At 44.4% G+C, this 27,744-nt stretch overlaps 1 protein-coding gene and 1 pseudogene across 2 annotated transcripts in view; one reads left to right on the top strand and one right to left on the bottom strand.

The window, feature by feature from the left end:
- Positions 1 to 27,744, bottom strand: part of LOC119886700 (metabotropic glutamate receptor 7) — a 320,159-nt gene that overhangs the window by 194,507 nt on the left and 97,908 nt on the right. For both annotated transcript variants that reach the window (XM_038697608.1, XM_038697607.1), the window contains one exon: positions 21,351 to 21,567. In XM_038697608.1, coding sequence (XP_038553536.1) covers positions 21,351 to 21,567 — 217 coding nt within the window. The remainder of the gene's footprint in view (positions 1 to 21,350; positions 21,568 to 27,744) is intronic.
- On the top strand, positions 2,798 to 3,501 carry LOC119886701 (annotated as a pseudogene).

The raw sequence follows: 27,744 nt of genomic DNA, 5'->3' as shown, positions 1-27,744 counted from the left end.
TTTTGTTAACTAATCAATTATGAATTCAATGAATAAAATATCAGTGGGGAAATACTGAATCTTTTTGTTGTACTGAGGGCATCAACTCGGTGTCTTGCATTTTAAAATTGTTCAACGCGGTTTTACAGAAAAGCCTGTTGGAAACCAGGAAAAGGAAACTTTTTTCCAGCTCCAGTCTTTTGACGTTAAGCTTCTCTCAGCTCATCTGAGCGAAGTCACACGGGCTGATGAGAGAGGATGGTGTGTGCACTCATCTCTCCTCTTTGGCCTCGAGACAGATGCAGAGCGATTGTGGAAGAGCTTCACTCTGGTTCACAACCATCCAGAGTGAGAGACATTTAAAAACACAGCTCTGAGACATCAGCACACTGTAATTCATCATACAGGTGCTTACGATGCTAGTATTGATTAATAATAATAAAAATAAATTAAAGCGCTTTTCTAGGTACTCAAAGGTACTTTACAGAGTGAACACAGGAAAAAAAATGAGGGAAGGAGGTTAACTGGGGAATGCAAGTTAGAAAAGGTGGGTTTGAATGGTGATTAATAATCTCTAAGAGTCGCTGTAGCCGCCGTGCGACTGTCACATCAGTCATTTTAGCAAACGTGTTTACAGCGTCCTCCATGAATTATGACTCCTGTCTTATGGGAGCAAAGGACAAAGTCTTGAGACACTTCCCAGTTTTCTACCGACACGACAGTTAACGCAGTTTCTTTTCCCTAACCTTAAGAAAGTAAGGATTTTAACACATATCTAAAGCCATTTATCTGCAGCTACAGAAATGGTGAAAATATTAATCATGGTCATAAGTAATTAGGTAAAATGTATTTTTCACAGACAAAAAGGAGGTCACAAAATGATTTATAGTAAATGTAATACCTTTAACTGGCTTCACCTACACAGCGAACAGTGTTTTAAGAAAGCAGCAGGTGGTCACTGTATTCTATATTTCCAAATCAGCAGGAAGACGTCATTTGTCGCAGCCTTCAGTATAAGGTGACCAGATTTCTGAAATGAAATCCGGGGACATTTTTGGTTTGGTGGTCAGTATGTTATTGTAAAATATAATGTTATTATATATGAAATAAAAATGGGAGATAATTTCGGTTTTATAATCTGTCAAATATAACTGTTCTGAATGAAGTCAAGTCATTTCGAAGCAGAAACCACATCACTAAGTAGAGGCTGCAGTCGCTTTCTGGCCAGTAGAATACTGCATTTTCAGTGTTGTTTTGGCCATTTAAAAGCATTTTACCAGGTAAAAAGTACTACGTTATAATCTCTCCATGAATATAACCAACCATTCAGTCAATAAGTAGATTAATAGCTGCTCTGCTGTCCAGTCTTTCTGGCCAAGTGAAATCTGATTTCAGGTCTGTTAACACCTTATACAGTCTATGATTAACACACAGTTAAAAACGGGGACATTTCCGGACGGGTACAGGCCACCAAAACCGGGGACTGTCCCCGGAAAACAGGGACGTCTGGTCACCCTCCTTCAGTAACAAACAATGTATTAACACTGGTTTGTGTTAACTGTCTGCATCGTACGCGCCCTGCTGCATGATGCTGCTTTACTCCTCTGAGCTTTTCATTCCGCTGATCGCGTTTTGATTTCTCTGGTTTCTAATTGTAGAAACATAATAGTGTGTGGTTTTTTTTATTTTTATGGTTACCTCTCCAGTTGAAGCCTCTTGGCTAACTCAGGCACTTTTATAGCTACGTTGATCAATACACATTGTCCCTGAAAATAAATGAATACATCTAGCAAAATATCTAGCAGGCTACCTACTAGAATATAAACCCTACAAAAAACAGACGATATCAAGTTCACGCTGCACGTCCGGTTTGCACTCATTCAAACGAACACGCTCACGTAGAGACGCTGGGGATCCATCACTCTGTTCAGTCAGACTAACTGCAGAACACATACAGGTCGTTTACACACAAAAGCAGAACTTCTTCACGGACTCAGCCTGGATTTATAATTGGAATTAAAACTACACAAACTTTCTTAAAGTAATGAGACGCAGCTTCCCGTTGTTCGCGAAGACCGAAAGATTTGTGACTCAGAAGCGTCACGAATCACAGCGGCGGTGGCTCAGGGAGTGAAACATTACGGACTACACCTTCCTCTTAATGACCTGTGACTTGGCTGACCCTGGTATCTGGACACTCAGCATTGGCCTTAAAAATTTGTCACAGAGTTTTAAAATATTGAAACAGACGTTGTGAAAATTTTGACGTTGAAAACAGCTTTTAAATCCGTGTATGGTTCGTTCTTTGATTATTTTGTTTCAAAAGACAAATCAGAAAAAACTGAAAACAAGTTGTTTTTTGGTTTTAAAACCAAAACGGAAGAATATTGATTTTGATATTTAATGTGTCTGATTAATGTAGCTTTGAGAACACTTGATTACACTTGATAAACCTGCAGCAGATACACTTGCGTGATGCTGGTGCCTGATTAAATGTAATTAAGACTGAACATCAACATACTGTAGGTGGTGGAGTTTCACCGTTCAGTTTATAACTCACTAACAACTGGGACAGGAACGCCTCAGAAGTTGCCTGAGAATCCTCTGGTTTTTTAAGATTTCTTCAGTAGCAAATTAATTCAGTGATAGTTGTCAGTACATCCAAAAGGTCCACAGCAAACATGAACTGTTATTAGCTGTTTATTAACGAATCATCCACGGATTAAAAGATTAGGGTCATTTTCATTCAGCCTCTTTAGCCTACACCGTTTCGACCTGACCTTTATTTTCTTCTTGATGAGATGGAAGTATTTATTAAGATCGCAACCATGGGCCGCCGACCAGCCCGCTGCTACCGTTACTGCAAGAACAAGCCCTACCCCAAGTCCCACTTCTGCAGGGGTGTGCCTGATCCCAAGATCAGGATCTTCAACTTGGGCAGGAAGAAGGCCAAGGTAGATGAGTTCCCTCTCTGTGGCCACATGGTCTCTGATGAGTACGAGCAGCTGTCTTCAGAAGCTCTGGAGGCTGCCCGTATCTGTGCTAACAAGTACATGGTGAAGACCTGCGGTAAGGATAGTTTCCACATCCGTATGCGTCTGCATCCCCTTCCACGTCATCCGTATCAACAAAATGTTGTCCTGCGCTGGAGCTGATCGGCTCCAGACTGGAATGCGTGGTGCTTTTGGTGCCCCAGGGCACTGTGGCCCGTGTGCACATTGGTCAGGTGATCATGTCTGTGCGTACCAAGGCCTCAAACAAGGAGCATGTGGTCGAGGCTCTGCGCAGAGCCAAGTTCAAGTTCCCTGGACGCCAGTAGATCCATATTTCCAAGATGAATGGCTTCACCAAGTTTAATGCCTTCGACTTTGATGACATGATGGCTGAGAAGCGTCTGATCTCAGATGGCTGTGGGGTGAAGTACATTCCCAGCAGAGGACCTCTGTCCCGCTGGAAGTCCCTGCACGCCAACTAGAACTTCTTCAGGCTTTCTGACCACACAACCAATAAAAATGGGTTTTAAAAGGGGCGGCTGTGGCTCAGGCCACAGGTTGGCCGTTAATAGAAAGGTCGGCGGTTCAATCCCTGGTTCCCCCTGGTTGTGTGTCGAAGTGTCCTTGGGCAAGATACTGAACCCCGATTTGAATGAGTGTATGAATGAGTGTGAATGTTAGTTTGAGCACTTAGGCTCAGTGTATGAATATGACTGGTGATGTAGTGTAAAAGCGCTTTGAGTGGTCGAAAAGACTAGAAAGGCACTATACAAGTACGGACCATTTACATTAAGTTATGCAGTGAGGCGGAGAGCCTCCAGCTGCAGTAACAGATGGATTAGGCTACGCCTAAAGTAAGGAGCATCGGACTTCATCCAGCCAGAGGGAACGATCACTCACGCCGGTTCCACTGGCAACATATCTCATAGCAGGTCTACCGGAGAGGGACCATACAGAACGGAGGAGAGGAGGTCGCAGCAGTGACCTGGTGCGCGGCAGAGGGTTGGTGATCGCTCCATCTGGCAGCCCGACGCAGACCACAGCTGTTGCAAACATCAGGGGCACGTGCAGTTAGTTTGAAATCCAGCGGGATAGAAAACCGGTCATAGATAGAACAAAACGCAGCTGCATTGTTTTTCCCGTTTTGGTTTGAAAACGAAAGAACGAACTATACACGGATTCTTTTAAAAGGCTGATCACTCATCACGAAAAATTTACTCGGATTGGTGCTTGTGTAGTTTTTGAACCAGGGACGGATTCACGAGACACCAGGAGAACCCGCACCTGATGTAAACAAGAGTACTGAACAGTATTACAATAACTTTAGTAAAACAGAACAAGGGGAGTGTGTTGCTCTCAGGAGAAGACTAGGACTACATACTTTCAGCAGCAGCAGAGTCAGGACGATAAAAGATGCTTTCAGTCACCACTGCTGAAGGCTCACGTGAGCAGAAAGGCGGCGGCACGGCACAAATTTCTGGATGAATGAAGTTTTTCATAGAGTCTGCCGGCTCGTTGCGGCCCTGCAGTGCGGTTCAACATTTTACAGGATGGTCTCCCTCGAAGCCAAAGGTGCGTATCAGGTCACTCACTGTCCGTGGGACGTTAGCTTCCTGTCAGCGATGTTGCTAACCTGTTGCTATCCGCAAAAAAAAACATCACAGCTCAGGGTCAGAAGTTACCCTCTTAAAGTGACAGAGCTAAATATCACAACACGTACATGCTGCTAAGCACCTTTTAACTCAAACCCAGGACTTACATAATATATACAGTAAATAGCAGTTTATGCATTTGAGCAGACACAGTGAGCTGATAGGTGAAGAGCTGCAGGAGACAGGCTGCACACCTCCACCTGCTCAGCCCGGTAACGTTAACCAACTCCTTTCACTTTCGCTGTTTGCAGCTCTGCGTCTTGTGCAGAATAAAGATCTTGACTGCTTACAGAATTATGGAAAGAAAAAACAATTGACCAAAAAAACCTGATAATAGTTTCTTTAGCCGCCCCCAGACTTCTGTGACCTGTAGTGGGCCTTTAATCCGCTTCCTGTTTCCACCTGTAACTACAGGTGTCACATACACTATAATGTTGCAAATACATAACAGCAGACTGTATAAATAACTGTTGATTAATATTTCCTGCCAATCAGAACTGCATCCTGCTGTTACATTTACAATTACAGATTTTAACCATCACTCACTGAACAGCCTCCCTGGCGAATGTCTGAGAGCATTTTCTAATTAAGTAGGCTAGATATCATTATGGATTTATTTAGAAAGTCTGTTCACAGTGATATATGCTAGTAAAAAACATTTTTTTTGAAAACTAGTATGCTAATTAAGCCTACAAAAAAACCCCACTCCAGGATAAAGAACAAAACCTGTAGCACGACCTTCCTCCTCCTCTCTCCTGACCTGATATTGAGCTGAGGGCTGCAGCCTCTTTGAATTTTAAAAGAACGACAACAGATTTCTCCTTGAAATATTAAAGTGGCTTTGAGTCAATACTGCGGCCACTAAGCTTCTCTTTAAAATACTTGTTTTGAAATTACTCAGCATCAAATCAGAAATGTGCTTATGCGGTGAAACAGAAGAGAAAGGCCTGAAACGGGGTCAGTCAGAGTCTGGTGGAGGAAAACCGCTGTTTGGTGATCATGACGGAGCAGGGAGGAAACAGAAAAAGGGGTGTTTTACAGTAAAACTTGGGGGAGAGCAGACGAGTTGTTGTGATGAATGGGGACCTCGCCGTACTGAGATAAGCTGGGAAAACATTAGTACAGCCTGTGAAGCCATGAACTATATTCCTCTTGTTGACTGATTGCTCCTTGAATCGGTTCAGACTGGCCATCATTCCTGGAGTAACACACCATGGTCTGATGAAGTAAAGTGAAACCACCTCTTTTCATTTTTAGTATCCTGCTTTCCATCCCCACCTAACCACACCTCCACCCTCACCCTGCAGCTCCCACCATGGTGATAAGTACATGTCACTACTGTTTATGGGAGCAAAGAGGCTAATAAACGTCTGAAGCACGCCGTCCGGGATTCCCAGGTAATCAAATAGGCAAATTATGCGCCGCATTAACCGGCGTGTTGCTTCTAATATCCCTCAGTCTAATGCATTTCTAAATAAACACGCTGAGGGAGGGACGGCTGTTTACAAAGAAGATGGAGGAGGACGAAGATGCAAACAGCTGCAGAGCCAAGTTATGGAACCACCGGGGAACCAACAGGGTACCAGGACCTGAGGAGCCTAAACAGGCCTAAACAGGGAACCACGACCCCAGGAGCCTAAACAGGGAACCACGATCCAGGGAGCCTAAACAGGCCTAAACCGGGAACCAGGACCTGAGGAGCATAAACAGGCCTAAACAGGGAACCACGACCCCAGGAGCCTAAACAGGGAACCACGATCCAGGGAGCCTAAACAGGCCTAAACAGGGAACCACGACCCCAGGAGCCTAAACAGGTCTAAACAGCAAACCATGACCTGAGGAGCCTAAACAGGCCTAAACAGGGAACCACGACCCCAGGAGCCTAAACAGGGAACCACGATCCAGGGAGCCTAATCAAGCCTAAACAGGGAACCACGACCCCAGGAGCCTAAACAGGTCTAAACAGCAAACCACGACCTGAGGAGCCTAAACAGGCCTAAACAGGGAACCACGACCCCAGGAGCCTAAACAGGGAACCACGACCCTAGGGAGCCTAATCAAGCCTAAACAGGGAACCACGACCCCAGGAGCCTAAACAGGGAACCACGATCCAGGGAGCCTAATCAAGCCTAAACAGGGAACCACGACCCCAGGAGCCTAAACAGGGAACCACGATCCAGGGAGCCTAATCAAGCCTAAACAGGGAACCACGACCCCAGGAGCCTAAACAGGCCTAAACAGGGAACCATGACCTGAGGAGCCTAAACAGGCCTAAACAGGGAACCACGACCCGAGGAGCCTAAACAGGGAACCACGACCCTAGGGAGCCTAATCAAGCCTAAACAGGGAACCACGACCCCAGGAGCCTAAACAGGTCTAAACAGCAAACCATGACCTGAGGAGCCTAAACAGGCCTAAACAGGGAACCACGACCTGAGGAGCCTAAACAGGGAACCACGATCCAGGGAGCCTAATCAAGCCTAAACAGGGAACCACGACCCCAGGAGCCTAAACAGGTCTAAACCAGGAACCATTACCTGAGGAGCCTAAACAGGCCTAAACAGGGAACCACGACCCCAGGAGCCTAAACAGGGAACCACGACCCTAGGTGCCTAAACAGGCCTAAACCAGGAACCAGGACCTGAGGAGCATAAACAGGGAACCACGAACCAGGGAGCCTAATCCAGCCTAAACAGGGAACCACGACCCCAGGAGCCTAAACAGGTCTAAACAGCAAACCATGACCTGAGGAGCCTAAACAGGCCTAAACAGGGAACCAGGACCCCAGGAGCCTAAACAGGGAACCACGACCCTAGGTGCCTAAACAGGCCTAAACCAGGAACCAGGACCTGAGGAGCATAAACAGGGAACCACGAACCAGGGAGCCTAATCCAGCCTAAACAGGGAACCACGACCCCAGGAGCCTAAACAGGTCTAAACAGGGAACCACGACCCGAGGAGCCTAAACAGGCCTAAACAGGGAACCACGACCCCAGGAGCCTAAACAGGGAACCACGACCCTAGGTGCCTAAACAGGCCTAAACCAGGAACCATGACCTGAGGAGCCTAAACAGGCCTAAACAGGGAACCACGACCCTAGGTGCCTAAACAGGCCTAAACAGCCTACCATGACATGAGGAGCCTAAACAGGCCTAAACAGCCTACCAGGACCGGAGGAGCCTAAACAGGGAACTACGACCCCAGGAGCCTAAACAGGGAACCAGAACCTGAGGAGGCTAAACAGGGAACCACGACCCCAGGAGCCTAAACAGGCCTAAACAGGGAACCACGACCCGAGGAGCCTAAACAGGCCTAAACAGCAAACCAGGACCTGAGGAGCCTAAACAGGGAACCAGGACCCGAGGAGCCTAAACAGGGAACCAGAACCTGAGGAGGCTAAACAGGGAACCACGACCTGAGGAGGCTAAACAGGGAACCACGACCTGAGGAGCCTAAACAGGCCTAAACAGGGAACCACGACCCTAGGTGCTTAAACAGGCCTAAACCAGGAACCATGACCTGAGGAGCCTAAACAGGCCTAAACAGGGAACCACAACCCCAGGAGCCTAAACAGGGAACCACGACCTGAGGAGCCTAAACAGGGAACCACGACCCCAGGAGCCTAAACAGGGAACCAGAACCTGAGGAGGCTAAACAGGGAACCACGACCCTAGGTGCCTAAACAGGGAACCAGAACCTGAGGAGCCTAAACAGGGAACCACGACCCTAGGTGCCTAAACAGGCCTAAACCAGGAACTATGACCTGAGGAGCCTAAACAGGCCTAAACAGGGAACCACAAGCCCAGGAGCCTAAACAGGCCTAAACAGCGAACCACGACCCGAGGAGCCTAAACAGGCCTAAACAGCGAACCACGACCCGAGGAGCCTAAACAGGCCTAAACAGGGAACCACGACCCGAGGAGCCTAAACAGGCCTAAACAGCAAACCAGGACCTGAGGAGCCTAAACAGGGAACCACGACCCTAGGTGCCTAAACAGGGAACCACAAACTGAGGAGGCTAAACAGGGAACCACGACCCGAGGAGCCTAAATAGGCCTAAACAGCGAACCATGACCCGTGGAGCCTAAACAGGCCTAAAAACAGCGAACCACGACCCTAGGTGCCTAAACAGGCCTAAACAGCGAACCAGGACCTGAGGAGCCTAAACAGGGAACCACGACCCTAGGTGCCTAAATAGGCCTAAACAGCGAACCATGACCCGTGGAGCCTAAACAGACCTAAACAGGGAACCACGACCCCAGGAGCCTAAACAGGCCTAAACAGCGAACCACGACCCGAGGAGCTTAAACAGGCCTAAACAGGGAACCACAAACTGAGGAGGCTAAACAGGGAACCACGACCCGAGGAGCCTAAATAGGCCTAAACAGCGAACCATGACCCGTGGAGCCTAAACAGGCCTAAAAACAGCGAACCACGACCCTAGGTGCCTAAACAGGCCTAAACAGGCCTAAACAGCGAACCAGGACCTGAGGAGCCTAAACAGGGAACCACGACCCTAGGTGCCTAAATAGGCCTAAACAGCGAACCATGACCCGTGGAGCCTAAACAGACCTAAACAGGGAACCACGACCCCAGGAGCCTAAACAAGCCTAAACAGCGAACCATGACCCGTGGAGCTTAAACAGGCCTAAACAGCGAACCAGGACCTGAGGAGCCTAAACAGGGAACCACGACCCCAGGAGCCTAAACAGGCCTAAACAGCAAACCACGACCCGAGGAGCCTAAACAGGCCTAAACAGCCTACCACGACCCGAGGAGCCTAAACAGGCCTAAACAGCCTACCACGACCCGAGGTGCCTAAACAGGCCTAAACAGCCTACCATGACATGAGGAGCCTAAACAGGCCTAAACAGCCTACCACGACCGGAGGAGCCTAAACAGGCCTAAACAGGGAACCACGACCCCAGGAGCCTAAACAGGGAACCAGAACCTGAGGAGGCTAAACAGGGAACCACGACCTGAGGAGCCTAAACAGGCCTAAACAGGGAACCACGACCCCAGGAGCCTAAACAGGGAACCAGAACCTGAGGAGGCTAAACAGGGAACCACGACCTGAGGAGCCTAAACAGGCCTAAACCGGGAACCACAACTCGAGGAGCCTAAACAGGCCTAAACCGGGAACCAGGACCTGAGAAGCCTAAACAGGGCACCACTGGTGTCAGTGTAGACAAATGTGGGTTGTAGGCAGGCTTCAACCAGTCGACACTGCAGTGGCGCATCCAACACGTCCTCGGACCTAAACAACAAAATAGGTCTATTGTCAATTGTACCAAAACAACATGCAAGTGTTGGCAAGTACCACTCCAAAGGACCAGAGGTCACGGCCAAACAAATAACTGCTGCATTATCTACCTGTACAGCCGTTTCTCTGGGCTGGCATCATCACACTACAAACCTGTGCAGGACTCTGTCATGTATTTAAAGCACTCTTAAGCGCTTTTGCAGAGAAATATTTAAAGCAGATCCCAGAGAACCTGCTGTGCACTGAAAACATCAAACGCCATTAAAAAAACTTTTTCATCTAAAAACTTTTCAGAGAATTTTACTCCAGTTTTAACAGACAGCTAGGCCTCTTTACTGTTTAGTGCTGTTATCAGCAGCTGCCTGAAACTTCGTTCTTTAAATTCGTCTCCACTCATGTTTGCAGTCTGAGCATCATGCTGTCTCCACTGGTGAGCAATCCCCCCTGCTGATATACTAGCTGCTACTCTCTGTTTCCTACTACATTTACTACTTCTACTTGCAGTGTCACATGTTTCAGAGTTTTAATATGTTTTCTACTGATTAATCGTGATTTACACATTCTAAGGAAGTCATTATCTGCAAAGTCCATTGCAAAAAAAAAGTCCACAAATCCACTGAGGAAACAGAAAACCTAGAGCATGATTGTAGAAATAAGACTAAGCTATAAATAACCGTTGTGACAAAAGCCATTATTAATAGACTTTCTTGATGTTACACATTAATATATATTTGGGACGTTCTTAAGACAAGTTGTTAGGAGGAGGGCAGGTGGGAGACATAGCAGCCATAGTTCGTATTTTGTCCCTGAAGTGTAAGAAACTAACATTCAGATTTGTTGACACTTTGATATTACAACCTTTTGAGATGTGTGATTTTCTGAATGTGGGTGTCTCATGTAAGATACCCGACTATGAAAACAGTTTAATTTTAAACCAAAGAGTAGCTGCAGGTAGATTTTTTACGCCTCATGTTATTTGTTAACAGCACTCAAACGCTCCGCACTGCAAACAGCCGGGAGACATGATTCCCTCCTGCTATGTGCTGCCAATACTGAGTTCAGATGGTATTAAAAAGGGGCTCAGTTACTCAGTCAGCATTCTCAACCTCTAAAGGAAAGCAAATATCTCACAGCATTTTTCTTCACAATCATACTGACTCAGCGATAATAAGGGCAGGTTTCAGGGTCTTTGGAAATGTGTCTGAATTCAAGAAACTGCAGGATAATAACCTCTGATCAGAGAGTTTCCTCCTCATGTGTGAGGTTTGGCTTTTATTTCATGTCCAAGCCCAAACTGACCTTGATCTGAAAGTTTGTTTTTGCAATTGCTTTGCACTTTAAAGGGTAACTTCAGTATTTTGCAACCTGGACCTTATTATCCCATGTTTTTGTGTCTATGAGACTAATGAGAACAACTGTTTTTTTTAATTGACCCCGTAGTGAGCGAGTGCGCTGCAGTCAGCAGCAGTGAAACAGGGCTGCAACGTTATCGTTGCATGCAACTGCAAAGTGGACGCTCAAAGTGTGCGTCCACTAAAGAGCTTGTATTTGCCACTGGCTGGCTCAGATTGTTATTAAGTGTCTGTCAGCATTATAGAAAGAAACCTTGTTCTAAAGAGTAAGATCCTTTTTGTTTAACCAGAAACCAACAAGTCCTCCTAGCTAAACAACAATATGGGTCGTTTTTCCATGCCTCCCAAAACGACACAAATCAGTATTTCCTGAATTAGTGCTCCTACCGGTGGTGTTTGTCCATGCCTCCCAAAGCCTCACGTTACGTAATCCACGTGAATCATGTCACATGACATTAAACATGTGGTAAATGTTGTGAAACAGTCGCAGTTTGGTTAGGTTAAGGCAACAGAAACTACTTGGTCAGGAAAATGTCGTGGTTTGGAGTAAAGTCACTCAATTACATAGTTCATGTGATGGAAGTCAGCAACACTATTTAAGTTAAAACTCAAAATAATGCAACATTTACTTGGGACTTGATGCCGTTCTCCTGAGTGAAAGTTTCGGGTTTGACCACAGACTGTATACAAGAAGTGGACGTAGACATCGTGACGTCACCCGTTGGTTTGTGGACTGCCATTTTGAAGCCTCAAGTTTGGCCGATATGGCGCCGCCATGTAGAGATTTTGCAACCAGCGGCACCGGACATGACCATATTTGGACGAAACGGTTGAGCCAACAGCCGTGTGTGGAGCTAGCTAGCTTGCTTAGCTAGGTGCATCTGTAACTCATCAACTGTCATTTTAACAGGGCTGATAATTCTGTGTAGAGAACAGCAGTCTTAAAACTAAAGAGAAAGTCAGCAGCCAACTCCTAATAAGCTTTTTCAACACCGATGGTTAAATTTACACAGCGCCGTGGGTACGAGTCATCAGGTCATCATGGTAACGACTTGTGAATCATAGATAATCCCGCCCTGAAGCCTACTCTGCTTTATGGTCTATTTTAAAATAAATGGGACCATAATTTACTAAATGAACATCATTTTGTATTGAAGAAGACCTGAAACTAGTGACTGAGACTATAAACTCATCAGGAAAGTGTTTACTGAGGGAATTATTTAGGTGAGAAGTAGGGTCATTTTGCCATTATTTCTAATGGAGCCAGACTTCTTTTTGCAACCAGAAGAGTCGCCCCCTGCTGGCCGTTCAATAGAAAGCAGGTTTAAGGGACTTCCGCGTTCGCCTCAGATCGCTGAAGCTTCCCGCTTGGGTTTGACCCATCTACTCACCCATAGAATACGTCACCCAACTTTACCACTTTTGAACGGCCACTATAGGTCGCTGCCACAATAAACGTAAATATGGGTCATAATATCGTGCTTCACAAACAACCTATATTGTAGTCTTTCTGATGAGGACAGTCTCACAGAAACAGCCGCTATATCACTCTCTTTGAAGCCACCAGACTCTTGACAGATAAAAGTAGTTTAACTTCTCTGGTTTACCGCTGCCTCGACCGCTTAGTTTTTGTTATTGTGTGAGTTTAACCTTTAAAACAATATGCTTAAGGGGAATTTAACGAACATCTTTTTCCCTCTCCTCTCCTTTTGGCCTGACTAAGGAAACGGGATTCAGTTTAAATGTGTGGCTCCTGCTGAAAGAGGCTTTATTCATGTACTCATTTATTTTTAATTGAAGCTGTGGGCAAGAATACAGAGCACTAACTTCCATCTACACGACAATTCAACATACTTCGATCCCGACAAGCGTGAGTATCGACTACATGTTCTCTATTTTATGAGCTGTTGTTTTTTATATCTCAAACCAGATCTATGAAAAATGCAAAGAGCACTTCTTCAAGGCTTCAGCCTTCACATAAAACCACTAGCTGACGTTGAGAAAATGAGGCAGTGAAAATGGTAGCTGCACTCGATCTGTCAATATTTTCAGCCCTCTAGAAAAAGATGTTTCATAAAGTGGATGTATGAATATATGCAGTATTAAAAGTTGCCTTTAAAAGTAGAACTTATCTTCTGTGATGTCTCGTATACTTTTATCCAGATTAGTTATTGGATTTGAAACAATCCATCATAATCCATTCTGCAATAAAATCTGTACAGGAAATGTGTCTGGTCTGTAACACGGGCACGCGTCGGATCGATGACGATAACGTGAAGATGGTTTATCAGTGGGTTGTGTGTCTGTTTAGCATCAAATTAGGCAACTATTACTCCCAGGGTGCATTTCAGCAAGAAACATGTAGAAAGTGCACGCCACAGTTGTAAAATGAACCGAAAAATATTTTTACATCTCATAATATATTACAGACCTCTAATGTTGTGTTTTGTGGGCCACTGTAAGCTCGACACTTTGGCCTCTGACTCGAGACAACCAAGATTAATTGGATTATATTCAAAGAAAGTATAAAATATATTAAATGTGTCCAATAAAAGTAAAAAAAAAAGACCAGTTCTTAATCCCAGAACATCAGCTGACAGCTCAGCTGATTTCCCTCTCAGCATTCACTGGCAAATTCCATACAAAGGCGCATTATTTAAGCAGCTTTAGCCTGCCTACTGTAGTAATTAATTATGGTCTATGTACAGAAAAGCAATTGTAAACAGGGTTAAAATCATGAAAATTATTAAATGTTTGGTAGTTTTGAGCAGGGGAGAATATTGATGTATAATGATTTTATAGCAGTTTTTGGGCATGTACAGTTTTTCCCATGAAGGTGCCCAGAGGGTGCAAAATGTTAAATCTGACAGTACATAAGAAATACTAATGCAATCAAATCAATTTTGTTGGTAATCTTTGACATATCCAAGACTCTAATTATCACCAAAGCCCCAACTCCGAGCTATTTATTTAATGGAAAATAATTAATTTCTTGTGTTTTTTTGCAACAAATAATGAAATAATTCAAATAAATAAACTGGCATTTAAAAGGGTTAAAATCCTGAAAATTATTAAATGTTTGGTAGTTTTGAGCAAGGGAGAAGTAGTTTAAGTGATTTATGAAGGAAAAAAAAGCTCAATAAAATATTGATGTAATAATATGTACTATAGCAGTTTATTTGTGTATGTACAATTTTTGCCACAAAGGTGTCCAGAGTGTGCAAAATTTGAGGAGGGCACAAAGGTTAAAGGAATGATTAGTTTGATAGCTCGCATAACTAATTGTTACTGCCAATACTGAGTGCAACATTTCAGTGAATTGGAGTTGAATTATTACATCAAGGTTCAACTTTTGAGTAAACAAAGACAGGAAACGGAGGGTTACTTGACATTTTAAACACATAAAACAAGATAAGGATCCATTGGATACAAATTCCTTTTGCTTTGCCAAAGAACTTTCGGGAACACTCTGCACATGAGAGAGAGACAGACTAAAAAGAATGGGGAGCATTGTAATCACTAAGGTTATCTAAATTAATGTAAAGGTCATATAGATATGCAAAATGTAACACAGAATGTAGAAGTTGACCTGTGAACTTGTGTTCAACAGGGAAGGCCTCAGTGGAGCCTTCCTGGGAATAAGAAACCACTCTGGGGATGGGAACTCGATAAGTTTAATGTAATCACATTATCAGAGGTGGTTATTTTGAATGTATGTCTTATCTTTCAATTCAGGTGAATTCTTGTGAAAACCATGTTGCCAACCAAAAGTTTAGAAAGTTCTTCCTGGAAACCTACTCAAGGGGGATATCAGATTAACGCCTTGTTTTGTGAACTCAAAGAACCTAGGAAAAGTATTTAGAAGCGACGCAGTTAGAAATCCGCCATGTTGCGTACGTGGCTGTAATTTTGGGGGGGTTTATATTTGAGTTAACAAGGAGTCACTGGTAGACTTTTTCCAGAGAGGTGGAGGATGAGTCTCCCGCAAAATTGGCTCAGTAATCTCTCTCTAAGAATTAGGAATTAAATCATGGAATCATTTAATATTAATAGAATGTAAGGTTAATGTCCAATGATTTTAGAAGGCTAATCCGAGTTAATTTGAGGGTTTTGAGAAATCTTTAGGATATTGGTAGGAGATTCCTTGAGGAGGCTAAAGTGATCTCAATTGCAAATCATTTTCTATTCTTTTTTATTATTTTCCTTAATTATACCTTTATGTAATCTGTATAAATTGTCATTTTCATATTTTGCACCTTTTTCTTATGTAAATAAATTATTGAAAAATCACACACACTCTTCGTCTGCGAGACGCTTGTAACCCGTTCGCCAACCCTGCTCCACTGCCACTGCGCTCTCTGCCTCCAGCTTTCCATGTATGCATATGGATGGGCAGGGAGGTGTCTCTCCCCGGAGGCACGTGGATGGGCAGGGAGGTGCTCTCCCCGGAGGCACGTGGATGGGCAGGGAGGTGTCTCTCCCCGGAGGCACGTGGATGGGCAGGGAGGTGTCTCTCCCCGGAGGCACGTGGATGGGCAGGGAGGTCCCAGAACAGAGCCATACTGCCACATATAACTAACACAGAGCAAATAAAGATCTTTGATGAAGTTGTCCTAACTGAAGCACTGCACCTGCGTAATTGTACTTAATTACATTCCAGCACTGTGTGACGGTTCGAGGTGAATTTCTTTGTTCAGGAACATTTGACATGGGGACACAGAACAGGGAAAAACACTCTCCCTCTGCAGCTCTACAAAGAGAGTATATGTGGGTGGATTAGGAGGTAAATCATGGTCAATCAATACACGTCCTCTTGTTCTTATTGTCCGAGTAATACGCAAACCTAAATATGAACTTCTTGTCTGTGATCCCAGTGTGCACAACACGAGGTGGTCGCCTCTGCCGTGGAGAGGATCCAGTTAGTTTATCAGAATCCGCCGAATGACTGCAGAGACTAAAAGGAAGTTGTGAGAGAAGCCGGAGAAAACTTTAGATAAGAGAGAAACTCTTTCCCTGCTAATCAGTCTCCTTCCACCTGACTAATCACTGTCCTCCCCGCTTTACCACCACAGAGTGTGTGTGTGGGGCTCCTATCTTCAACGAACGCCGTCTAATTATATTACCAGCGCGGTGTGTTGGTGTGGATGTGTGTGTGAGAGAGAGAGAGAGGGGGGGTTTGATGTGTGTCTGTCGACCGATAGTAGGAACCTCCCGCAATCAATACATGGTGGATTACTCTCAAATCTGCAGATAACCCAGAAAGACCTGAGCACATTCCTCACACAGGGCTCTTTTATCAGATATTTATCAGCTGAATAGTCAACTAAGAAGGTGTGGTATGTATTCTGGGATTGATTAAATCAGAAATAAGAGGATTTAGGAGCAATTACAACATCTGCACAATGCCCAGACTCTCTTAATAACACCGTCCTCCTGGATTTAGCATTTATTTCTGAATCTCAGCCCATTCCTTCCTGCCTTACGGCAGCTTTTAGCGATGTGCCCGCAGAGATACTGTACGGTGACTGAGTGTTTCATCTCTTTACACTGTGTGAGGGGAACTAAAAGCGTTCGGCCTCAGAGTAATTAATGAAACTAATTAACACTGAAAGTGGCTCTTACAGGCCAATTCATACTTCTGTGTCGAGTCTACATGCTGTTCTGAGTATTTATTTGTGTGTTGGTGTCTGTGTCGCTCTGCAGTAACACCACTAAAACGTTTGTTGTGGGTGGGGTTTCTATGCTCCACTGTGTTGAGTTTCTTCTTCTTTGTTGGTGCAGGCTGCTACAAAAAACGGTGACTGAAAGTGAGCGGATCATATTGGAGTTGGAGTTTATCGACGTTGAACAGCAGGTACTTACTCGCAGAAACTGCGTTGGAGGAGACGGTATGTGCGACCCCGGTGGAAGCAGAAGTAGAAAGACAAGCCGGAAATGCGACGCTACCAAGCAGACCAATCGCAGTTCTTGCGGTCTGCGTTGCTGCCATGTGTAGTTATATTTTTGGGGAGGTGCCTGTCAGGCTACGGTGTAGATTTGATGCAGAGGTCTAAGAAAAGTTAGAGGTCCAGAGGACTCTCTCTGCAGGTAATGAAGCTTGTTGCATCAGAGTGAATGATATTCAGCTTTTATAAGCATATTTTAATGACGGGTGAGTCAAACACCGGAGACAATGATTTGCACAACTCCCCTGACACTGTGTAGAAACTGTGATGAACCTGGAACTGAAGCCATCTGTCAGATTTCTTCGTGCTCTCTGTGGACCAGTTTGACAGCACATGAAATATCACCAGCTGCAAGAAATACAAACATATTCACCACAGGAGGATGAAGATTTGCTTGGTCACCTGGACAAAATCTCCCTGTATCAACATGCGGAAGGTGTTTAGATACAATCTACTAGACAAGTCGGTATTTTTCTCTGTAAAAGTTGCTCTCAGCAGGTCTGAAGGACTTTCAGCTGCCTCTGCGAGGCCTCCCTGTGGTGAGAGAAGCTCCTTTGTAAATTCAGCCCCCGGCCTTGAACTTATCACCCCTTCTGTCTCGTTTTTCTGATGAGACTTTGTCTTTAAATTCTAGTCACCTTCAATTTATTTGGTGCAGAAAAGTGAAGTGGCAATTTAAAGTTGGGCCATTGATCCATTACAACAGGGGTGGCCTACTCGGTGCCTGTGAGGGCCTGGAGTCCATCAGGGAGCCAATGAGTAGCCCGCAGGTCAAGTTCAAAAAGTTTAAGGAGTAAACTGGTAAATCTCGGTCTAAAAATAGCTGAAATTTGATTTCTTCCCCCACAATAACATGAAAGTAGAAAATAACTAGTTTAACAGTGCATGTAACATTTAAAAAGACCAATTTGTGATGTATGCGTAATGTCACACATTACCATCTACCTAGCACAGCTCCGATGATGCGCTAACTACGCTACTAACAGTTTTTAACACACTTCAGTACATACCACAAGACCTTTGATGCTAACTAACAGCCAGGTAGCTCATTAAAGGTAGAGAATACACCGTATATCTGTGTTTTCCTGCAATTGTAAAAGATCAACAATGATAGTGATCAGTGAACATAGACAGGCGGTCTCCTAATATATAGCCTAGGGCTGGACGATATGACCAAAAATGATAGATATATAATCTTTCGATATGAATATTTATCACGACAAGTATCAAATCATTATTTCTTTTGAGTTTAAAGGCTGAGTTTTGCTCCTGAGTGAAATTTCAAGAAACCTGATGGTTAATTGTGGTAGAACATTCAAAACATTTATGATAAAATCTTTGTCAACAAATTTGCACGAGTAAAATTAAGTAAAATCTTTTTTCAGTCCTTTTCCTTTCGGCAAAGTAAACATCTTAATAAAAAAAAAAAAAGTCATAATTCATGATTCAGGTGAATAAAATAGGTGAAAATTTGTTATATTGTTAGACAAAAATCATATTGTGATAATTACTGTTGTTGTTTTATTGTCCAGCCTCAATATAGCCTATTAAATGCATAATATCCATTATTTAAAGGCAAACCAAGTTGATATAATCTTCCTGAATACCATAAATCTAACAAGAAAACCCCCCATATTACTGTCTATTATTTAGGTAGCTCAAAAAGGTTTGTGACCCCTGCATTAGAACATTAAAACTAGACTTTAAATATTAAAAATGATTTAGTAATTGAAACAGTGCAGCCTAATAAAACCACTATCTTGGAGAACAAACTGATAAAACAAAATCTATGAATTCTGCGATGATCCTGAAAACAGCGTGCAAACGTTTCTCTCCATATTTGCACCATAATGTTCTTCTTGCGCGCGCTCACAATTCTGGGCATTGATTTATCTGCTCATTATCTTGAAAACCGAGAACACAGCCGGTGGTTAAGGCCACCCTGAAACCTTCTCCCTGAAAATCCTTTCAAACTGAACCTGTTGCGAGGATAAAGAGTTTGAATACTGCTTGTGGTGACACTGTGAAGGACCGCTGTGCAATTCATTTTTATCAAATCATTGTTCAAAACCCACCACAGATCAATGATCAAGGTCTTATCCATGTGGAAATACTGGGCAACTGTTCGGTGTTAGCACAGTTAGAAAGCCTTCAGGGTGTCCTGTGTGCACCCTGGCAGCACTGTGTCCTTTAATAATCCCCCCAAAACTCCTGCACATAAATGTCAGGACACATCCTAACTGGTGGGTTGTGAAGAGTCATCAGATCGCACTAAATGTCACTGAGATTATTCAGAGAGCAACTCAGCATCACTGTATACTCTAATTAATTCCTTTCAAGCTTCAGGGACTCAACCGTTTGTATCTGATCTGTACGAAAAATGAAATATGCATGGATTTTGTTACTCCTATTGTTTTTATTGTTATTGCGGTCTTAATTCTGTTTGGAGGATAGTAAAGCTTTAAGTTTTGGAAAAGCAGTTCCCATGACGCTTTAGGGGACGTAAACAGGACAAATTGTGGCCACAGAGTCACTCAGTTACACTCAGCAAACCACCAAAGAGCTGTAAAAATGAAGTGATATTAGCTCAGTCGGTGGGGACCTTCGACCGGTTCGAGTCCGGCACAGACCACTGCCAAAGCCCCTGAACCCCTTACTGCTCCCCAATGGCTGCCCACTGCTCCTAATTAGGATGGGTTAAAAGCAGAGCGCTAACACGTTTCCCCTCTGGATCAATAAAATATAAGGAGGGAAAAGAACCGTTGAACTCTTTGATTGGACAGTTCTTGTGATGTCAGTCTGCTCGTTAGTGAACCTCACTGATCTTTTCTTGAGTCACAAAGAGCTTCTAAGAAACCGTTGAGACTAAAACTGGGGCTCGTACATCAGAAAGAGGTATTTTGTGCAGTAATATTACAGGTCGCAAGTTTGTCACTCAGTAAGGAACTACTGAAACACGCGGCAGGATATGCGCATCATTAACCAGGGAAAATCCCTGTACTCATGTGGTGATGCTTCTACGTTGTACTGTGGTAACTAAATGTATAAATACAGGCTACGTGTTGCTCACACAGAACGTTCGCTTTTGGCCTCAGGGGAGAACGCCAACCATGGTCATTCAGATTCAGCCTCGGTTGTCTCTAACGACCATAACGCCAGGAGCGCCGATGAACCAGTGGTATCGATCATCTTGACAGCAGCTCCACAGAGGGTAAATAGCTTTGTTTCCCTTCCAGTCAGTCAGAACTGAAGAAGCCTCTCAGATGAGGGACAAAACGTATTCGAGTATCTTCAACCAGTCCAGTTGCCCTCGACTTTACCCTTCCTTGGATGACTGAGAACCTTCACAGACAGAGTTACACAGTTCACAAATGTGCAGATTGATTCAATGGTAGTTTAGCTTTTGATGTGATGCAGCCCTGCTTTGCTTTCAGACCACAAACGATCTGCATCAGAGCCAGATCGGAAGCCGGCTCAGACCCTCCTCTTCGGGCGGCTTTCACGCTGCCTTTTTTGCAAAGTGAACCAGAATTTGTAAACAAAATCACCATGTTAGCAGTGCTGAAGGTCATCCATTCACTGGACAGATTCACAAACCAAAACTATAGCACTGTAAATGAGCTGCGGCGGAGAGAGCACGCTCCGATGTGCGTGCTGACAGTGGCACGGCACAGAGGACGGCTAATATATCAGAGATTATTACTGCTAACATTCCTGCTTACTGCAATGTGCAGTTCTATCACTAATGAGTCATGTTTAGCCATCTCAACATCACCCCTAATTACATAATAACAATCTGACCCATCACACTGTGCCTAGGCACACAGTGTCTCCAGATTTGTCATGTGAGGCACTTATCAGTGTAATTAAAGAAAGTCTGCACTGACTGAGACAGCCTGTTAACTCCAACTAAAAAAGGCGCAGTGTTTTTTGCAAGTGAGGTCGGGCTACGTTCACAACCTAATGGAACGTCCCAGAGATTGTTTGGAACCGGACCGGGTCCACCTCTTCAGGGAATATACCCTAAGGAACTTACACAAAAACATCCTGAGCTTTCCTTGTCCTTGTTTAAGGTGAAACGTCACCCCTGCTAAAGTTCCATAACAGACTCTGATCCACCGATTCTACAGAAACTGTCTGCTCGTGTTCGGACCACCCGGTCTTACCTGCTTCCCTGGAGAGCTGCATGAAGGCGTCCACCCCCTTCTCCCCATAGCTGCCCTCTGAGGCCACAGTGGAGACGTAGTTCCAGCCCATGGCCTTGACAATATCCACCATCGCCTGGGCCTGGAAACTGTCCGGAGGGACCACCCGAGAGAAGAAGTCGTACCTCCGATCATCGCTTAGCTCCGGGGCGGTGGAAGCGTAGCTGATCTGAGGGATCTGCGGGGAGAGAGTGAAAAAGAGATGACGGGTTGGGATGGAGTAATTAAATAAAGTAAAAAGAAATAAATGTGAGGCTTCCTTCTGTCACAGCACTGAACACAGACAGAAGGATGAGTTGGCCGCATGTTCAGGCCTAAAGAAACTGTTGTATTTGAGTGATTTATATCTGAGAGAACCACAAAATAAACTATTCAGCCTGCATGCCCCCGTGCATCTGGAGTCAAGAGTGGAGGAATGGTTTCATGTTTACATTTCATGAGCCTAAAATGATGAGAACTAGTGAATTAGTTAAAAACCTCTGATGGGTGCCCATGAGATATGTTTGAATGCAGCGCTGCAGATGGACACGAAGATCAAACCCATCCCACCCTCCCTCCTAAAACAGCACATAAATAACTAAAGCAAGCACCATCACTAAATATGATGCACCTATTTCTAAACTTAACCACGTCTAGAGAGTTTTACACCTGGGACGCTCAGTTCAGGGAAAAAAAACAACAGTAAACAGTTCTTTCCCCCCAGTGCATGCTGGGAAAAAGCTCTCAATACAGAGACCGCCAAGATAAACTACTTCAACACACCTGCTTCTGGTCTGTTTGTATTCATCTGTATGTACATGAGCGGCGACCCGGATATACTCGCTTTTAACTACGTGTACCCGAGATGGCTGCCACGCGTATCTTGCGTTCCTTTGGAGCGTTGGTTGTGCACGTCTTCAGAAATTAGCACTATGCGTCTGCGAGATGCAATTCATATCGCAAGTCAAAAGTACTCAGACGCCTGGTCGAGCGTCAGATTGCACACTGGCACGTCAAAAGCGCGTGATTTGACAGCAAAACGCGCGTCTTTCAAGTGTCATTTGCCATTAAAACGCGTGTTCCAGACGTGCGCTGTGGATTCCCCTAAAACGCACGTTGAGTCTTTGATGTGCGATTAGCCATCAAAACGCACATGCGTTTTTTCATGACAAAAACGGCGTTGAAAACATGCGTTTCGAGTCAGACAAAATGCACGTTACAAACGTGTAGACAGGCCAACCAAACAGGCAGCGCAAACCTGTGTTGGAAGTGTCCAAACAGGCGAAAAGAAGGTGCTCTTCCTTTAGTGTTCCTCTTTTTAAGGCTTCAGACCGTCATGTCTTGTCAGCTAGATGGAGTTTAGGGCTGTTTTTAGGCGCTTTTGATGCAATCAGACGCTCGACCAGGCGTCTATGAGTACTTTTTCTTTCGATAAATTCAGCACATGAACATGGGGACAGTATGAAGATCTGACCATCAGGTCTGCAACAAACTTCTGTTCCACACACCAGCCCAGGTGGTGGCAAACCACCACTAAAGATGATCCGGTCCTGATCTGCCACCTCATGGATTCACGTTTAATCCTCCAGGTACACACAAAGTATGCAGGCAAGTATGTGAACAATACCGCTTGCGTCGCCGACACCCGTCTACGCCTACGCATTGTTAAAAAAGTAGTAAACAAGTATGTCGGGGGGCTTAAGGACACAGAAGTCCGGAGACAGGGCTGTAAAAAGAAAAAGATAAACCTTTACTTTCAGACAGACTAATGTGGCAGCAACAAATATCTCACAGACCAAAAGTCCGTCTATATCCAGTTTACAACTCCATCGAGACATCAGCGGCCCGCCAACGGGTTTCCGATCACATATAAACTGTAGATGGTTACGTTCTGGCTCGACAAACATCAGAACTTAAATTTGGCGACACAACAACAGTTGAAGGATGGAAACATTCAGATCCTGACTCAAAGTCTCCACCATCGCTGCTGGTTGATGCGAAAGGCCTCATGAGTTGGAATAAGTGAAGTCATAATGAGTGAGGGGATGAATTAATGATGGGATGAATTAATGACAGCTACAGTATATATGCCCTCAATGATTTATGTTCCAGCACTATATCGGCATTCACAAGAGGAAGTGAACTGACTGAACTCTGGAAGGGCTCAGAAATAAAGTAAGTAAACGAGAGAGAGAGAGAGAAACTTCATTTTAAAAAGGTGGATGATAAAAGATGCGTCTTTAAAATACGGAGCTGCAGCTTAAAACGTTACTCTCAGAGCCGGCGCTAATCTATGTAAGAAGACGAGAATAAATGTGGGAGATGAAAGCGGATTTTCTCTGTTTGCTGCAAAATGAAAAGGTGTTTGCGGTAATTACAGAAAGTCTGTGAGAGGTCGGGGATTATTTGATCTCCGTCCATCAGGGTCGTCACTAATGGCCAGTAAAAATTAAAATCCATTCCTCAGGAGAATCTCTGAGAAACTCTTAAAGTTGCAAATCCCCCCACTAGATATTTCTCCAATTACCCTTTGATCTGCGGGACCGGAGATGCGCTCACATTACTGTGCATGGGTTAAAAGTCTGATGTACGCAGAGGCCACGCAGAAGAGTGTTGTTCTGTCCGTCCTGCCTCATTCATTTTGGCTTTTATTTAAAGGAAGAAAAGAAAATGAACAACACAGCAGCAGCAGTTCTGTCTTCAGTTTCTGTGACCAGAGGCCTTTTCTGAGCCGTCAACATCACAGCAGGACCTCATTTACTTTCAACTGCGGTGATCAAAGCACATAATAACAGGTTATGGGTGCAAAAGGGGTTGGGAAATCTGTTTAAACTAATCTGATCCTATTTAAATAATCCAGGTGTTTTCTGGTAACAACATCTGCTGGAGCAAAGGTTTCTGTTTCACCAGCCGGACTCCTGAAGGAAACAAGGACTCAGACACCCACTCTGTATTTAAATCCAAACTCCAGTAGGGACACAAAGATGTGTTAGGGCCCAAAGTAGCTGTTATATTCAAGAGTGTAGGTTTGTTTTCAGAATATATATTCATTTTTAAGCATTTCTCTCTGTAACATGCTAAATATGTTAACATGCTTTTTGTCTAATAAATGTAAATAGATATTGTATATATAATATATATGTTTTTTGTTTGTTTTACCTTAAAAAGATACAGAGGTACTCTTTGCAGACAGCCTTGCCTTCAGCCACAGTAAAGCCCAACAATAAGGTAGAGCAGCCCGTACAGGTGCATCTCAAAAAATTTGAATATCATGGAAAAGTTCACTGTGAGCACCAGAACCAGACTGAGAGATTAAAGGCTGAGTGAATAAGCTGATCAGAGCTCTTCTCAGGTCGACATTTGTGTTTTAAATTCTTTCTTGTAACATGCTAATACATTTTGAGATACTGGAGTTTTGATTTCCATGAGCTGTAAGCTGTAATCATCAAGATTAAACCCCCCAAAAAGGCTTGAAATATTTAATTTTATGTGTAATGAATCTAGAATATATGAAAGTTTGACTTTTTGAATTAAAAAGTGGGGTGGCGGCGATGGCGCAATGGATAAGACGCATGCCTTTGGTGTGAGAGACCCTGGTTCAATCCCCCACTGTGTCCCTGAGCAAGACACTTAACCCTAGTTGCGTGTGACCTCTGTATAGCAATTGTAAGTCGCTTTGGATAAAAGCGTCAGCTAAATGAATAGAGGTACAGAACAGCATTTGTTCATGACACAAGTGAGTGATTTGGGAAGGGTGCCAGAAATTAAAGGGGCATTATGGAACGTTACTTCAACGTTCCCGTCTCAGAGGCAGATCAACACCGGCGCAACTAATCCACGCTCGTTACATGATCACGGTCCATTTACTGCATTTAGCAGACCTGCTACATCGTTAGCTCGCCTGCTGCTTTCAGTAACCATCTTTACTATCTGTATATCATGTGTAATGTCAGCACAGCTACATGTACTGGATGATAATGAAACGGGTAGTGAGCTGGACTGAATATTATAACGAGACTGTGTCACACTTTATAACAGTCAGACCGCAGCCAGTAACTTTACTGTAGTGTCAGCGGGTGGCTCTTCCTCTGGGTTGTATGTCATGTGGGTCACGTTAGTTACAGCGGCTAAGAGCTGGAGAAGCTGCGAGAAAGGCAATAAACCCAAACTGAACGTTATAAAGCTACTGTAGCTTTAGCTGGCTGCGTCACTATAAGCTAACGTGAGTAAACAAATCGCTCCACATTTGCTTTTTACCGTTACATCCTTTCAGGCTAAATCAACAGCGGTACACAGGATAGTAACACGGGTCGCGTTAGTTGGTGAAGTAATGTGGAAAGCGATATAACTTTCTGGATAACATTAGCAACTGCTGGGCGTTAGCTAACGTGACTTTCTGTGTGTTTCTCCAGCTTTACTAACGCTCACTTTGTTCTTACTCCACATCATCTGAACCCGTTTGGGCTGATGGGCTTCAGCACATAAACCTTTATTGTAGTTTTGGATCCTTACGTGGAGCCTGTGTTTTGCTGGGAGCCGGTTGTTTTATGGTGTTAGCTGCCGTGTTGTCGCTGTAGTCTGAGAGGCTTGGGAGCGCTCACAGGGCTGAATCTGACCCGGAGACCTCGCATTAAAAGCAGAATAGTGGCTGATGGAAGCAACGGAGAAAACAGGCGTGTGCTTCATTTACAAGTGAGTTTTGAGCCCATTGACAATAAGGCAATGACAATTTGATTAATTTCATTGAAAAACTTACATATAGCCCCTTTAAACAGTCTATTGTAAGACAAGAGGAAACTTAAAACATCTCTTTGCAAGGCAAATGAAAAGCAGGTGGGAAATAAAGTTTAATTTAGTGCTTCAGTCTTCATGTGCTATGATGCCTGACAGTGACAAGGGAAAGCCAAGTGAAGGGGATGTTGTTTTAAGTTTTTTCCAAAAGCTCAAAAAGAGTGATGCTCACAGTCGCCGTCAGAGTGAGGCTGAATATGCCGGCGGCGTCGCCGCAGCTGGTCTTCACCACGCTATGGCGGTTTAACGGCCGTGTCCTTGAAAAGTAGCTGAAATGTGTTTAAGCTTTTATGGCTTCTGACTCAAGACGTCACAGAGGCCACCTCATCAGGCCTGCGGGCACGGATGCTGCATCATGCCCGCCCACTCACTCACACTCACACACATTCTGTCAAACACACACAAATGCACTCGTACACAAAATGAAAAAGCACAAGTTAACGAGCGAACGTACTGTTGCACAAACCAGAGCTCAGTGTGTGGTAGTTTTTAGCTGAATCTGGGGTGGAAGCCTGCGGCACGAAAACACAGCCCAAAATCTCAGGGAACCAGAAACACCTGCCGCTCACACACACACGAATGCACACGTTCAGGTGCATCACAGTTATTGGAAACATCAACTCTCTCCTTGGCCATTATCTCGTCTCCCAGTAAGAGAGACGAGGTCATCTGACAGACAGACATTATTTAGGTTTTAAATCTGAATAAAAAAAGTAACACAGTTTACTCCGTTCGACCCATAAAGGCATTTTCAGCCGAAACAGCATGTACTTAGACGCAAGATGTAGCAGAAGGTAGTCTTAACAGAGCTGTTCTGACACTGACCACATGTGCATACATTTTTTTTAAAAGAGAGACCCGAGCACAGTCAGATCCGACCTGAAGAGACCCGAATAGTCAAGTTCTGTTCAGGTCGGTTCCAACAGAGAACAAACAGACGTGTTCATAAAGAGCAGTAATGCAACGTTGATCCTGCAACCCCAAAATGACCTCCGATATACTGCCCGCTCACAGATCTGCAGAGCGCACTCAGAATTCACTTCCTCGTCTTTGCCATGACAGGCTCGGGCTTTCTTCAGTCGCTCCGTCGCCTACAAGTGATCTCCTGAAAAGAAAGTCTTCCTTCAGGTCACCCTCTGCTTTCAGGAGCCAAAATAACCTCTCAGGCTGATGGATTTAGAGTCACGTCGTTATTTCTTCGTCCACGGCCCGCGGCCTCGGCAGGTGGATTGTGGAGATTTTTTAAAAAGCTTATGCTGGGAAAGGGGAAGACCTCTCCCCCCCGCACCTCCACCACCTACATCTTCTGAAATAGAAAAGTATTTATCATCTCAGCAGCGAGGTGAAAGGTCAGCGTCACGCAGGTGGAAGTCCGACACGAGGTCCTGATGTTGCACGCTGCCTCCCGTAGGCTGGATCACCTCCTGGCAGATGTCAAAACTCCCGGTCCTCACAAGGCTACTGAATACGAGCAGCTCCTCAAACAGCAGGGGGGGGCCTCAAGAACTGGCAGTGCTTTCAGAAGTAATGTCTTAAAATGGCGTCAGGCCAGCCGCGTCCACCTCCTCGGGCTCCCGCGGAGACG

The sequence above is a fragment of the Micropterus salmoides genome, unplaced genomic scaffold (assembly GCF_014851395.1).
Source record: "Micropterus salmoides isolate LMB-PRFRI ecotype aquatic unplaced genomic scaffold, ASM1485139v1 Ms_hic_scaffold_4, whole genome shotgun sequence".
In the NCBI taxonomy this organism is placed as follows: domain Eukaryota; kingdom Metazoa; phylum Chordata; class Actinopteri; order Centrarchiformes; family Centrarchidae; genus Micropterus; species Micropterus salmoides.
The sequence above is the reverse complement of the archived record's forward strand: the minus strand, read 5'-3'. Positions and strand labels throughout refer to the sequence as shown.